We start from the raw sequence: 15358 nt of genomic DNA, 5'->3' as shown, positions 1-15358 counted from the left end.
TGGCCAAACTGATTCCTAACATATGACATTCTACCTCCCACCACTGCACTTTTGTCCTGGTTGTTCCCCGCTGCCTGAAATACACTTCCTCCTTATCTCCACTTCCAGAAATCCCTTGTTCCCTTCAAGGCTCAGCTTAAGCATCAACTTTTACAAGAAGCCTTTCTTGATCCCCCTGCTACTACTAGTGCTGCACTTCATAAATTGCTTCCTCTCTCAATGAGACTAAAAGACAATTGGGTCTGTTCCTTCATCTTTAGTCTCACTTTGAGACCTAAACTCTTCCATTTTGAGTTTCAACATCTAAAGTACATATTATTCAATTACATCATGCTTTCCAAATCCTTGTCACCACTGTCAGGATTCCCATGCCAAGACCACCCCTTCTCATCTTACTATTAGGAGACACCCTGTTTTTCCACAGCTAAGACTCAGCAAGCAAGCTGCATCCTGAGCTTGGCATAACCACAATCCTTTGTGCTACCCTCTGGGTGATCTCAGCCACAGCAAAATCCCAGACTTGTTTCTCACCAGTCCCAGGTGGTCCCTGAGCTTGGACAAGCCTGTAATACCTGTGTTCTGGGTCATGAAGCCCTGCTATCAAACTTGTCTCATCGTTGCTGTTAACCCTCACAAGTCAGGGCTACAGCTCACTGCGTAGACATGGGTATAAGTGTTGAGATTTGCCCACAGTAAAGCAGATCTACTAGAGGGGGCCCTGGCACATGTGTCTAGTTTCCCTCCTCCAATGGAATAAAGAAAGCTTTTTGCTTATAACAACTGTTAGCTCTTTGACTTTAGTTTTATTTTATTGTTAGAGTTGACTGTGGTTTTGATAACCTGTGTGAGCTTTCTGTTCGGGGGGTTTTTAGAGTTCACAGCAGTTACAGAACTGCTATGGCTCTTTGGTCATTAGTTATCAGGGCTGACACCATCATCTAACTCAGACCAACTCATTTCTACCTCTTCCTCTCCATACTTGTTATAAATCTTTCTGACTTAGGCATCCAAAATGATGACCCACATGACATCACCCTGTTTCTCATCACCCATGACTCCACTGACTTTCACTCCCACTTCACCTCAGCTCTCATCTGTTTCTAAGATAATAGATTCTACTGAATGTTTCCCTTTCTGACTACAGCTTCTTTATCTGTCACTTCTCTGACCCTCCAGTTACCCTTATCATGATCTTCAATCACAGGTCCTCCTGCCCAATTCACTGAGTTCATCAAACCTCCTTCAGGCAAAATGCCCCCCACTAGCCACTTAGAAATTGTCCTCACCTATATCCTACTTGTGCTACATTTCGTGATACTTTCCTATGTGAATGATGATCTTTCAGGTCTTTTTCCAGCTCTAAAAATTCTATGACCTGTGAATTTTTCTAAAAATCTTCACGACTCTACTGGACCCAGATAGTAAAGTCACACCACTCAGGTACTGAAAGGATTTTGTGTGCCTTCTGGTAGTTAATAAGCAACTGTTCTGGAAGTGAAAAATGCCAACAAGTAAATGACAAACATGATTTCTAGACCTATTAATCTCAGGACATGGGTTGAAAACTGAATTGGTTATTTAAAAACCACAAGAAACATGTCATGATATATATGTTAAGTGTCAAATGAGTTAAAGTCTATCCTATTTTTAGACTTTTAATTAGTAAATGAGAAACTTTTTCAAACTACAATCTGTATGTCATGTTTCCCACAGCACCTAACACAACACTATGAATAGAAGGGTAACAAGTATCTGAATATTTGTTCATACTGTTAAAAAGACAATCATTAAATCAAACTGTGCAGCTACTTATACAGCACACTTACCACAAAAGGTGTAGGAACATATCTTGAAAACAAATACACAGGTACTCCTTTGGACAGCAAAACTGCAGCAGTTAATTTTGCAAGTCTGCAAAGAAAATGCTGCATTTAGTCTCATATTTTACTACTATTTTCAGACTTAACTTCTGAAAAATACACGTGCTACTTTGCGCATTAAAACTGCAGCATCAAGTAGTCAATTTTCAAAAATCAAAAGTTTCAAAAATCAAAAATCAGATGATCTCAATCCCCAAATTTAACTTAACTCTCATATAACCAAAAATCCAACACTGCCTTACTAAAAGGAGAACACTCTTCTCCCTCTTTCAGCTAATGACTCTAAAAGTCAATGAAGTAGCTAAAGTACAAGAAAAACCAAGAAAGCAAAACAAAAGATGTAGATAATCCAAAATCTATATAATTTGACTTCACAGCAGATCACAAAAAGATTAATCTACAGAAAAATATTTCATTAACACATCATAACCAAGTTAAATAGGGTAAAATGTAGAACTGGCTATTTTCTCCAGCTCTGACACCATTAACCTAAGTTAAAATGAGAGCAATACCATTTAAACTATAAAATAACAAAAACTTTTACTTTTAAGAAATTTATTCCAGTTACAAAAGTTAGTTTCTTGTTATGTTTGCTCTGGAATTCTTGACTCTTTTAAATATGGTTCAGCAACTCAAGATCATATTTTTTAATAATCTCATGTTTCAGGGATCCTACTAAAAATCATTCATGGGACTGGATAAATGTTATTTTGTTTTCTGTCTCAATCCAATTTGATACTTATATTTTTCATAATATGTATGGTGTACCTTTGACTGCTGCAGCTGCTGGTCACCTGACCCCTGGTGTCATAGCCAACAACAAAGCCTCTCTGCTTTAAGTCTGAAAAACATCTCTCAAGGTATTTGTACATCCCCTAAAGAAGATAAAGCATTAAAAGGTTAGCTTATTGCTAATGCCTTTACTTCACAGACTTCAATTCAATTACTAGTGTTTTTGGTATGCAGTTTGTGTGTTCCCAGGGAACCAGGTTTTCTCTTTAACTTCACTCCCCTAGAGAGGCTATTATTTGATATACGGAGGCAAGGTAGTGTTTTAATTACTACCTTTAGCTTTCCACACATGTAATCGCACAAGACAAATGTTAAGAAAGCATCAAATAAAATACATAAAACTTCTTCAAAAAAGAACAGACCCAAATTAAAGCCTATTAGTTTTAAACCTCACAAAGTAGGAAAACAGTTGGGGTAACAAAAAAGTATAAATATACCCAAAAGCTAAAGTAATTCACAGCAAAAATTAAAATCATTTAATTAGTTCCCAACTGCTACCTTTCCACAAAGGAAAACTTTCCCCACTTATTACCTTCTCTACTTATAGAGGATCAAAAATGTTCAAAATTGGACATTCCCTGCTAATCTTTCTAACAACCCTCCTATTTCCAGAGGTAAGTCCACTTTCTTGGTCATCTGGGTTAAAAGTAGAGTCATACCCCTTTTTAAAAAATCTCTCTATGTAAACTAGCCTGTTCTCTATCAATTCTTTCTTTAAGATATGTTTCTGGCATCTATCATTTCCTCTGCATCCCAACTGCCATCACCTCAGGTTGACATTCTTCCAACAACCAAACTGTTTCCTCTTTCTCCTTTACCTTTCTGCCAGATCAGCCTTCCTAAAATATCATCTGCTGCTTCCCTATTTAAAACATTCAATGGCTTGCTAGTGCCTAAAAGACCCAGTACATACTCAGCATCCAAGCATTCAAGATCCCAGTCACAGGACTTTTAATAAATAACTGATTAATTGAAATCTGGAATAGTAGCATAATTATATAATAGAAAGAACTGAACTTGAGATCAAACTCAAACATGAGTTTGAGTCTAGTCTTCAATACAAATACACACATATATACATATGTGTATATATACATATGCGTTTTAATATATATGTATATACATACATTTTATATATATGTATATATGTATATACACATATGATTGTAAGGAAATTCCTCTGAGTTTTTCCATCAGTAAAATGAGGATAAAAACCCTTATGCTACTTATGCCTTATGAGAAAAGCACTTGATAGTTTATAAACTTTATGGCATACTTTTCAGTATTTATTTTAAGGATTCATAATATTTTTATGCAACTATTTCTTCAGCCAACACAGATTACAACACCTCCATGCCTCAGTAGACTATTTCTGACTTACAGTGGCTAAAAAATATTATCACCTAATAATGAGCTTTTCTGAATTTAGCAAAGCTAAAACTAGTTCTTCAATCAGTCTATCAGTGGGGTAATATTCTAAGCTCTTATAGCTTGGTAGAAAGACATCAATATCTATATTCCATTTGCATAGCCTTCAAGAGCCATGGATCAGGTCCATGCTCCAGTGAGGTATCAGCCCCACCATATCATCTGTTATGTTGCCCATGGGGGTATGTGGGAGAGGGATGATCCTCATCTTCTAATCAAACAACTGAAAAAAATTATTTAATCCTATAAAGGCATTCCTACTCATCCGTAATTATTTGTCTTAAGTGGAAGAAAGTACCATATCACATTTGCAAAAACTACTACTAAAAAAGCTGATATTTATAAAACCATTAATACAGAGCTGGTTTTTTGAGACAGCAAAGAATATTATAAAATCAGTTACAATTGAGAAGTCCCCAAATACTTTATCTATGTTAACCACACACTCTCAACAGCAAGAACTATACAAAATAAGCTGAAAGCTCTGAGAGGATTCAAATGGATAGAGGAGGAGGGCTGGGGTTTGTCCAGTCTATTTCCTCCACTACTTGAAGGCTACCATCTCTTGGAGGGAGGTCATAAGGTAACTTATTCACCTTTCCCTTCTGGGTCTCAATTTCCTCATTTGTAGGTACTACATGACCTCTAAGATCCCTTTCAGCTCTAATCTATGATCACATGATCCTTGAACACTGCAGTTAGGACACAATATTTTGGTTCCCTTGGGAAAGTGATAAAGCATCAATACTGTCACATTCCTAGCCAGATGCCAAATGGGATACTTTTTCACTCCCTTTGTATTAATTTGAAGCACTGTAAGTCACTTCCTGTCTTCAACCCACATACAGCTGCTAAGTAACTGAGCTATTACCCTCTCAGAATAACCAGAAGGATACTCAAATGTAGAGCCAGACTGTGACCTTTAAGGTACACAGATGGCTTCCAAAAAGAGCCACAGGAATGCCCAAAGGTCATAAGTTGGTATGTAATTTATACTGTAGAAGATCTTCCTCCAAATAACCTGAACACATAGTCTCCATCTGATGTATTAACCAAAAAAAAAAAAAAAAGGAACTTGAAAAAAAAATCTGTGTACATGAGATATTTCAATGCATACCTGTGTTGACTGGATAACTGTAAGATCATTAATATAGCAAAATCCTGCTCCCATGGCAGAACGTAGCCCAGCAGTGCCAAAAGTCATCCTGCAGCAAAGACGATCTCTTAGTTCTTTGTTCATTCCATTCCGTAACAGATTTTCAATTTGTTCTTTTGTCTTGGGATTCTATAAAAAAAGAATTTAAAATTTAATCTGTATGAAAAAATGAGAATGATAAATTGATAAACCCTTCTAAAGGCACTGCATGAAATCTCGTTCATTATAAATATAAAAATAGGGTGTTTGGACATTATACATGTGTATTATATATAACATATATGTATATGTACATGTATATGTATACATAAGCCAGGAATAGGTGGCATAGTAGAGAAGAGTGCTTGGCATGGATCAGGAAAACCTGAGTTCAAATCCCACCTCAGAAGCTGTGTGACTCTGGGCAAGTCACTTAACCTCTCTCAGCCTTAGTTATCTATAAGATGGGGATAGTGATAGCACCTACCTCAGGGCTGTTGTAAGGATCCAATATGAAAAATAAAATATATAAACATTTTGCAAACCTTAAAAGTGCCATGTCAGCACCATTTCTATAATGATAATGATGATATTTCTGATTTAATTGATACAGTGAATTCCCAATACAGATCAGCAGTACCTCCTTAACAATTTATAGTCTTAAAGGATTGCCTTGAGCACGGAGATGTTACACGACTTAGTCAGAATCACACAGCCATGGGACATAATGCAACGGAAGATTATTATGTAGTAAGAAGTGACTATTATGAATACTTTCTCTTTGTAACCCCAGGGCTTAGCGTGGTCCAAATAAGCTCTTAATAAACGCATATTCTCAAGACAATGCCTACACTTTGACCACCATATTTTTCTCCTCCAAAGTCATACCTCTGCTCCTTTGTCCCTTGGCTCAGACAGGGAAGCTTTCCTCTTATTTTGTTTAAAACTGGGTCTCCAAGACACATCCTGGCCGCCCCAATTCGTTTCCAGATAACCTTTAAAGGTTGTCTTTTCTAATCAGAATGGAAGACAGGGGCTGTCTTGTACTTGTACTTGTCTCCCTAGCCCAAGTCAGTACCTGGCACATAAGAAGTCCTTAAACATACTTTATTTTGCTGATTGGTTGATTCATCACAAGAAAGGGTATAACATGGCAGGGGGGAGGGCGATGACTTATAAAAAAACAAAAGCATCAATAAAGTGTTTAGAAAACATATGTCCTTAGAAAATTTAAAACACAATGGGTACCAATTATTGATTACATAAAGTCCTAAACCACTACAGCTCAAAGTGACCAGAATTTCACTATCAAACTGCTCAATTCATCTTACTAAACTATGTTAAAAGTTGGACCCTCTTATAACTAAGAATTTGTGTATGAATTTGAGGTAAGATTAAGGAAGCAATCAAGATATATAGCCTGTGAAGAAGGCCTTATCTACTTTTATATTTTAGGAAAAACTGAATAATCATTAGCAGATAGTAAATTTCAAGGGAAGGTGATGGTTCAGAGTTAGTGCTACACAAAGTAAAGTGGTCTAGGAGGTTACCATGAAAAAGTGTAAACTAACTTTGGCAGTACTGTCATTTTTATCATATTGGCACAGCCTAGCCATGTGCACTGAATATTCCTCCAGTTATTTAAGTTGTTCTTTAAGGGGCACTTGGTTATTAAATTTATAAAAGTATTTTATGTGCTCTGATAGGTAGATAACCAAGTATTTTACACATTGTACAGTTATTTGGAATGAGATCTCCCTTTCTATTACTGTCTCTTGGATTGTTATTAGTATGCAGAAATGCTATTATTTTTGAACATTTACTTTGTAGCCTACAACTTCACTGGAAATATTGTTTCAATTAATATCCTTACTGATTTCCTAAGATTTCTAAGTAAACTGCATCAGCAAAAGTGGGATAGTTTTATCACCTCTTTACTTATTTTGCTTTACTCTGGTACTTACTGAGATATACTTTAGTGTATCACCAGTACATATAATTCTTATTTTTTGCTTTAGACAGATATGTCCCTCTATGTCTATGCTTTGTAGGGTTTTGTTGTTTTTTTTTTAGCACAAATGAGTAGTGTATTTTATCCAAGGCTTTTTCTGCCTTGAGAAAATAATGTGGTTTTGGATTTTTTTTAATTTTTAATATGGTTTATTATATTGACTGTCTTCCTAATGTTGAGACAATTTTGCCATCTCCCTGTTATAAATCCATTTTGATCACAACAAATGGATGAGCTGCTGTAGTCTGACAGAATTTTACTTAAAATAATTTTAATCAATGTTAGTGAAAATCAGTTTATAATTCTCCTTTTATGCTTTATCCTTGCCTGGTCAAGGCATTAGGTATATTCTTGTTCTCTGTATGTTAAAATGTTTGTGTTTATTGATAATTGTTAAATTTGTAATAAACAAAATTAAAATTGATGCTGTAAAGGGGATTTGTTTTGGGTGAAAAATTGGACTACATTACCTCTAAATTTCTTCCTAATGGTAAGGTTCAACATTTGCTTAATTTCATATAATTAGCACAGAACCAAGAACTGACTTTTTAAAAAAATGTTTTTTGATGATGCTGCCATGCTAATATCAAGAAGAATAATGTGACACTCTCCTTTCCCCTCTCCTATCATGACAACTAGGGATATTCATGGCACATGGCTTGAATTTTATGCTTATAATACTGTGAACACATTTACCTTTACAATTTGGTAACTGATTATAGTTATTTTAGATGCATAGGTACAAGATACAATTCCTCATTGTTTGGTAACATGATTTTTTTAGTGGAACAAATTTTTGTATTTTCTTGAAATATTGATTTAAATAGTCAAGCAAACATTTATTAAGTACTTTCTATGTGCTATGTACTGCGCTGGGCCATAGGGAAGATATAAGAATAAATACAGATAGATAAAACACATATGTATACATGTGAGTGTATGTGTGTGTATCACACAATAATACACATTAGAATGAGAAGTCTATAAAAATTACAAAGTACTCTGAATTCAAAAGACTGTAAGGTCCTTGAGGGCAAGGATGGGTTCATTTTTTTTTCTTTGCACATAGTAGGTACTTAGTAAATTCATGTTCACTGATTGATGAGAGAGAGTTCACATCCAGTTGCAGGTTAGGAAGAAAAAGGAAGGAGTCAGAAGGTTTCATCAGTAGCCAGAGATGCAGAGAGAGGACAGTTTACACATAGGGAACAGAGTGAACAAAGACATTAGAAGGTAGAAAAGCACAGGATATGCTCAAGGGGTAGTAAATAGTTACAATTTATTTGGACCTTGAAAATATACACAAAGGGGAATGATATGAAAAAATTGGAAGGGTAGGTTGAAGCCAGTCTACAGAGGGCACTGAATGTTTAAGTAATTTAGACTTTATCTTGCAAGCAAAGGAGAAGCTACTGAAGGTTTACGAGACATGGAATGATGGGATAAGAACTATGTCTTAGGAAAATTAATCTAGTAGCAATGTATTAAGAGAAACAGATATGGGAAAGATTAGAAACAGAGAGATCAGACAGAAGATTATAATTGTCCAAGGTCTGACCTACCACAAGGTCAATATGAAAGAGAGCTAACTATTAATTACATTTCTACAGGCTAACTGTATAGAATGTCTAGAATTTAGCAACTAAATATATACAAAAAGAAGAAGTTCAGAGATCACCAAGCATGAGTTACTAATTGAATGGTGATACCATTGATGAAACACAGGTTTAGAGGAAAGATAAAAGTTCAATTTTAGACATTCTATACAGTTAGCTTGTTTTCCCTCCCTATTTCCTTCTTCCTTCAGAAGACTTATGGTCAGGCTAGATTTTTCAAGAGGTCTAGAGGTAGGATTTTCCTGGTCAAATAACCCAACAAAACATCTTTTCCCCAGGAGACAAAACTCCATCAAATAGCAGGCAAGGGCACTTCTCTTCCCCCCACCCCCACCCCTTCCCAGTTCTAACCTAGACGAACTGTTCCATATTTATTCCTGAGCCTTTGAGATTCCCAAGGCTAGGAGAAAAGAAACAATACCTGGATACCTAGAACTGGCAAGGTTTATAGTGATCATGAGGGAATCATTCTAGGGGGAATTCTTCAAAGATTATACCCAAAGAGTCTATCCTGCCCCAAGTATATCCTGAATAGATTTATATTGAAGAATTTTAAAGTATATTACATATTAACCCTACTACCAAAAATGACCTTTTTTAAAAGAATCTGTTATCCATATATAGTCTGTGTTTGCTGATTGCCTCAGATGAGCACATGCCATAGAGAGCTCTTGTCACATGTACTAACATTTATAACCTGTAATTTGTGGTGACATAATAATGTTAACACATTTCTTTGGCAGAAATATATACAGCCTGTGCACTTTCTTAAATTAAAATTTTTTTGTGAAGCTCAAGCTTCAACATTTTCTAAGTCACAAAAGCTGGGTTTTGAGATTTAAGATGGACATTTCAGAAGTCTTTTCTCCCTTAGTGAAAGAATGCTAATCTGACAGTTTTAACATTTGTCTTAGTAGGCTATCCATAGAATCAGAAAATGAGAAGGCAACTCAGAAGGCATCTAGTACAACCAGTAGCTGAATAGGAATTCCTTCTAAATCATCCTTAACAAGCAATGATCTAGCTTGAAGATAGAGAGGTGAAATGACCTTGCTTTGGGTCACACATTTATAAATGTCTGAGGCAGAATCTGAACTGATATCTCCCTAACTCTAAGTCCAGCATCCAGGAGTGGGGAGCCACATGCGGCCTTCTAGGTCCTTGGATGAGGCCTTTTGACTGAGTCCAGGTTTTATAGGACAAATCTTTTTATTAAGGGGATTTGTTCCATGAAGTTTGGATTCAGTCAAAGGGCCTCACTTGAGGTCCTAGAGGGCCACATGTGATCTTGAGAGTGGAGGTTCCCCACCCCTGATAGATACTACACAATGCAGCTGCCTCAAAAAGAAGTTAGAAAACTTATTGGGGATTTATAAGGAGTTTTATGCCTCAAGTAAGTGCTGGAATAAAGTATTCCAATTTAAAGGTTCTATGATTTTCATTATACAAATAAACAATCATTTTCTTGATTATACACAAGAAAATTTCCTTTTCAGGCTGACCATTCTCTACCACTATCTCTCTTCCTATTTATTGGAGACAATAAGAGAATTCAAGTTTACTTTAATAACTTGAGCAAAAAAATAGTTAAACAGGTAAGTCTACTTACCAAAAACATAAATTATACATCCAAAATCTAAACAAGTGATTTCAAATGACCTGTAGCTTAGGAAAATACTTCCACCCCTTAAATTAATACTGACTATATCAACTGATCTCACATTCAACGAAGGTACAATGTACATTGCTGGACAAAGATAAGAATACAAGTATTCCTTCGTAGATGTCTACTCACAATAGCCTGAAGCATATTAAAGGTCTTTGTAACAAAAGAACAAGAGTATGAAGTAACAGTATTCTAATAGTATATGAAATTTCATGGTAAAATCATTTGTCAATTAGGGAAGTCATTGCATACCAACGTGCATATATTAAATTTAACAGAATTCTGAGATTTCTTTGAATGGATTTATAAATCTGCCAAGAATACTGAGCCAGAAAGGAAGCCTGGATAGCAGACTCCTTAGAGTTCTGGGGCTGACTTTTAAAATGCATAAAGTTGGATATGCATGAAGATTTAATTAAAATATCTCTTAAGAATACTCTTCATAGGATCATAGTTTAAAGCAGAAAAATGACCTTAGAGGTCATCTAGTTTAGCCCCTTCATTTGACAGAAAAGGAAGCTAGGGACCATAAATTCTAAGTGACTTGGTCCAAGGTCACAGAGGTAGGTAAATACCTGAGTTGGGATTCAAGCACAGTTCTTCTTACAATAAGTTCAGCTCTCTTTCTGTTGTACCATAATGGTTCCACATACAGAAAAGAAATACTTAAGGTGAAAAGCCTTCTTGTTCCTCTGTGAGAGAAGGGAATGAATAATCAAGATGATGAATCATAAGAAGAAACAAATGAAGCCAATATTCTTCCCTCTGCCTCCCATATCTTTCTTAGGACACCTGCTATATCACATACACATTATCATGATTTCTGGTATTTTAAGCTTTACTATTCTTATTCAGAACTTCAATTTCTGATCTGAAATGGAAATTGATAGAAAAATACTTTCTATTTTACAAAAGAAAGGCTTAAAATGGAAACAGTCACAACATAGACCATTCAATCTAAACATTTACTAACGATCTGCCCTATGTTCAAGGAACTATACTAGTTGATTCAACTATGACATGGTGCCAGCTTTTAAACTAATAGGGGAGATAAGACACATACAAACAGAATACAAAATAAGTATTTAGAAGAAATACAAGATCTAGGCAGTAAGACATTGCAGTTTGGGGAAAGGGAAATACTAACTTCCTAGACAGTATCAACTCCTCACTTTAAGCTTTACAAATTATTTTCTTCACAATAGCCTTGTGTGAGAAATAGTGCAATTAACTCCATTTTATGGCTATAGAAACAGGCTCCAAGACAGTATATACCTTGAGCAAGTAACTATTAAGCAAGGTAAGACTGCGTCCCAAATCTTCATCAAGTCCAGCATTCTTTCTGCAAGGTCAACAAGCATTAGAGCTCGGCTTTGAACGATCACTAGGTAAAAATGGGAAAGTATGTGTCATACTAGAGGGAGAAGAATAATAGTGCATACTCCAAGGTCAAGGAACAATATGAGTAAATGCCCTGAGGCAATAAAAAGCTGGGAAAAACCAGAAACAACAATTAGTACTTTTTGGCAGGTACAATGTGAGAGAAAGTTGAAGTCAGGTTACTGAGCATCAATGCCACATTAAGAAGACTGGAATTTAAGAAGGAATGAAAAACCATTGGAAGTTGTCAGGTATGTTGTAGAAACAATTCATGTTGAAGAACAGGTTCAGCTAGATGGCTCCCATGGGCTCTGCCAGTCTGAGACGCTGTGATTGTGTTTGTGAGCAAGTAAGTGACGGGCTCAGTTATGATTTAGAAAGAGACTGAAGCCAGAAAGAACAGGAATCAAGCGTATTGAGATAAGCCAGAAAACTTCTTCATATGACGCATTTTTTTAAGAAAAATAAATACTAAGGAATGTTTTTATGCATAAAAATTAACTCTTGTGGTAGGAACCCTTGTTTACAATGTAGCATTTTTTCCAACAATGTTCCATTTTGCCTGTTTTATTTAAGCTCAAAAAGAGTTACAATTTCCGATTGTTGTGTCTGGAAATAAGCCAGGACAAAGATAAAGTTACTTACCCTCTTAGAAATAAAAGCATAAAAAACATTATGTTCAATAACAACAATATTGTAAAGAAAAATGGCTTGGGAAGACTTAATTCAATGAGTAACCATGATCCAAAGGACGAGTGAAGAAAGATGCAAAGTTACTTCCTAACAGAGAAGTGATATACTGAATGGGACATACATTTTTGGATGTGGTCAATGTAGAAATTTGTTTGCCTAGCTCTGTATGTTTGTTACAAGGGTTTTCTTTTTCTTTTCAATTTGGGACAAGGAGGTAGGGGAGAGAGGGGCTAAGGATAGGCCCTCTACCCCCACAACAGAAGGAATCATAACCAAGAAATGATTGAAAGTAAAGAGTTCATTGAAAGCAAGCTCTATATAATGGTGATTCTCAGTTTCATGCATAATCCTCTCCTATTTTACAATACACATGGAAATACTCTTTTTTGGAGGTATTTTTAAAGTTCAAAATTAAATAAAAGAAAATTAAATAAAAATAAATAAAATTAAAATTAAATAAAAATTAAATTAAATTAAAAATTAAATAAAAATTAAATTAAATTAAAAAATTAAATAAAAATTAAATAAATAAAAAGAAGTTCCACTGAAGTGCATTTCATAATTCTGAGTTTCTGAAGGCTATCCCAGAGGGGCACAAGTTCTAGAAGGTCCCACCAAACCCAAATGGCTTCAAGTACAGACCTGCCAACAGACTATGTAGGGTGTCTGAGAAACACCTTAGTAAAGTGTAGATATTCATTATCAGGTTAGCCACAAGGCAACTTTTCTTCCAGTTACAACAACTTACTAAGCCTATCTGAGAAAAAAAAATCACAAACTGTTTGGTGGACAAGGTACCCAATCTGAGAAAAGAGATCCTTAAAATGTTAATTATGCTTGACTCTGGGTGCAAAACTCTATATGCCACAGTAAAAATGAAGAATAAACCCTTAAAAAGAATCTGGAATTAAGGCATTTCTACTAGGATGGGGCAGTTAGGTGGCACAGTGGTTAGTACTGGACTTGAAGTCAGAAAGACTCATCTTCCTGAGTTCAAATCTGGCTTCCCACACTTACTAGCTGTATGACCCTGGGCAACCATGGTTGCCTCTGTTTCCTCATCTGTAAAATGAGCTGGAGGAGGAAATGGCAAACCCCTCCAGCATCTTTGCAAAGAAAATCCCTAAATGGAATCCTGAAGAGCTGGACATAGCTGAAAAATGACTGAACAACAACAACCCTAGGATGTCACAGTGCTGTTTTAAATAATATCTAAAACCAAACATCTCCGCCTCCTATTCAGCTCCAAACTGGTTCCCCTTTTGAATATCATTTCTATTCTTAAAATAACTGACTCTTCTCTTACATCCTTTACATTCAATCAGTCACAAATTCTGTTATTTTTTCCTTCTATGCAATAAAATTTTTCTTATTAAATATCTACATAGGAATTTGCAATATAAAAGATTCATTAGGCATATATGCCAAGGTCTTTCAAAACAAAAAGAAAATATCTTCAAAGCAGCATTTTTTTTATGGTAGCAAAGAACTAGAAACAAAGATGCCTACTGGCTGAGGAATGGCTAAACAAGTTGTGATATTTAAATATAATAGATTATTACTGCATTGTAAGGAACAATGGCTGTGGTGGAAACAGAGCATGGTAAGATTTACATGAAATGATGCAAAGTGAAAATAATCAGAACCAGGAAAACAACATACACAACTACTAGGACAACAAAATGGTTTAAAAAAATGAATTCTGTATAATTATAATAACCAACCTTGGCCTCAGTCAGACATGAGAAAGTTACCTTCCCCAATTCTTTGCCAAAGTTGGGGATTATAAGGATGGAAGGTTCCATATAGTGTCAGATTTATTTTTAACATTGACTAGTTTTGCGAAACTTTTTCTCCTCTTTTTTATATTTTGTTATAAGGGATAGAGACAAGTAGTAGAGAGGAATACACTAAAAAATGCAGGAAATGTACCATCAAAGTATATTAAGAAAAATTATTTACCAAAAAAGAAAAGCAGCAATGGTATAGTAGAGAGTTAATCTTAGAATTAAGACCTGGGTTAAAGAATTGCCTCTAACACATGCACACGCACACACACGCACGCACGCACACAGTCTCTCTCTCTCTCTCTCTCCGACACTGGGCAAACCACTTTAAACTCAGTGCCAGGCACTTCTCCAGAACTACAAATTTCTGTGAGTCCTGATTTGTATTTGTACAGGGACAATAAAGAAGTTACAGGTCTGATGGAAAAAAAGAAAAGAAAGAAGACAGAAAAAGAAAGACAGAAACAAACAACAAACGCTAAGAATTCAAAGAAGCATGAATCACAGGATCCTAGATTCTGAGCTTGGACCTTAGAGGTAATCTAGTCCAACTGCCTCATTTTACAAATAAGTAAAGTGAGTCCCAGAGAGATTCTGGAACTTGCCTCTGTCAAAGTGATCTTCCTAAAGTACAGGATCCTGACCATGTCTTCCTGCCCTCAACCTCATTCACTAAATTCTAGTGTCTCCTCACCTCCAGGATCAAATATCAAATCCCCCATTTGGCAATCCAAGTCCTTCATAACCTGCCCCCTTGCACACAGTCTTCTTACACCTCACATAATACCACTTAGTCTGGAAGTCAATGACACTGGCCTCCTGACTCTTCCAAGAACAGGATACTCCATCTCTCAGCTCTGGGCCTTTTCTCTAGTTGTACTCCAGGCATGGGAGGCTCTCTCATCATATATCTGATTCCTGGCCTCCTTCAAGTTCCAGCTAAAGTCTCATCTTTCACAGGAAACCTTTT

The 15358-nt window shown here is 35.8% G+C and overlaps 1 protein-coding gene across 2 annotated transcripts in view; it reads right to left on the bottom strand.

Moving 5' to 3' along the window:
- The window catches only part of PGM2L1 (phosphoglucomutase 2 like 1), an 88640-nt gene that overhangs the window by 64414 nt on the left and 8868 nt on the right, over window positions 1–15358 (bottom strand). Inside the window, exons 1-4 of one of the 2 annotated variants that reach the window (XM_072610865.1) lie at window positions 11104–11455; window positions 5218–5385; window positions 2649–2755; window positions 1827–1911 (exon numbers count right to left, since the gene is read on the bottom strand). In XM_072610865.1, the coding sequence (XP_072466966.1) occupies window positions 1827–1911; window positions 2649–2755; window positions 5218–5340 (315 nt within the window). In that variant the 5' untranslated portion in view covers window positions 5341–5385; window positions 11104–11455. Of the gene's footprint in view, window positions 1–1826; window positions 1912–2648; window positions 2756–5217; window positions 5386–11103; window positions 11456–15358 lie in introns of those variants that run through there. The other variant, XM_072610864.1, reaches the window with a different exon arrangement.

The sequence above is a fragment of the Notamacropus eugenii genome, chromosome 5, assembly GCF_028372415.1.
Source record: "Notamacropus eugenii isolate mMacEug1 chromosome 5, mMacEug1.pri_v2, whole genome shotgun sequence".
NCBI lineage: Eukaryota > Metazoa > Chordata > Mammalia > Diprotodontia > Macropodidae > Notamacropus > Notamacropus eugenii.
The sequence above is the reverse complement of the archived record's forward strand: the minus strand, read 5'-3'. Positions and strand labels throughout refer to the sequence as shown.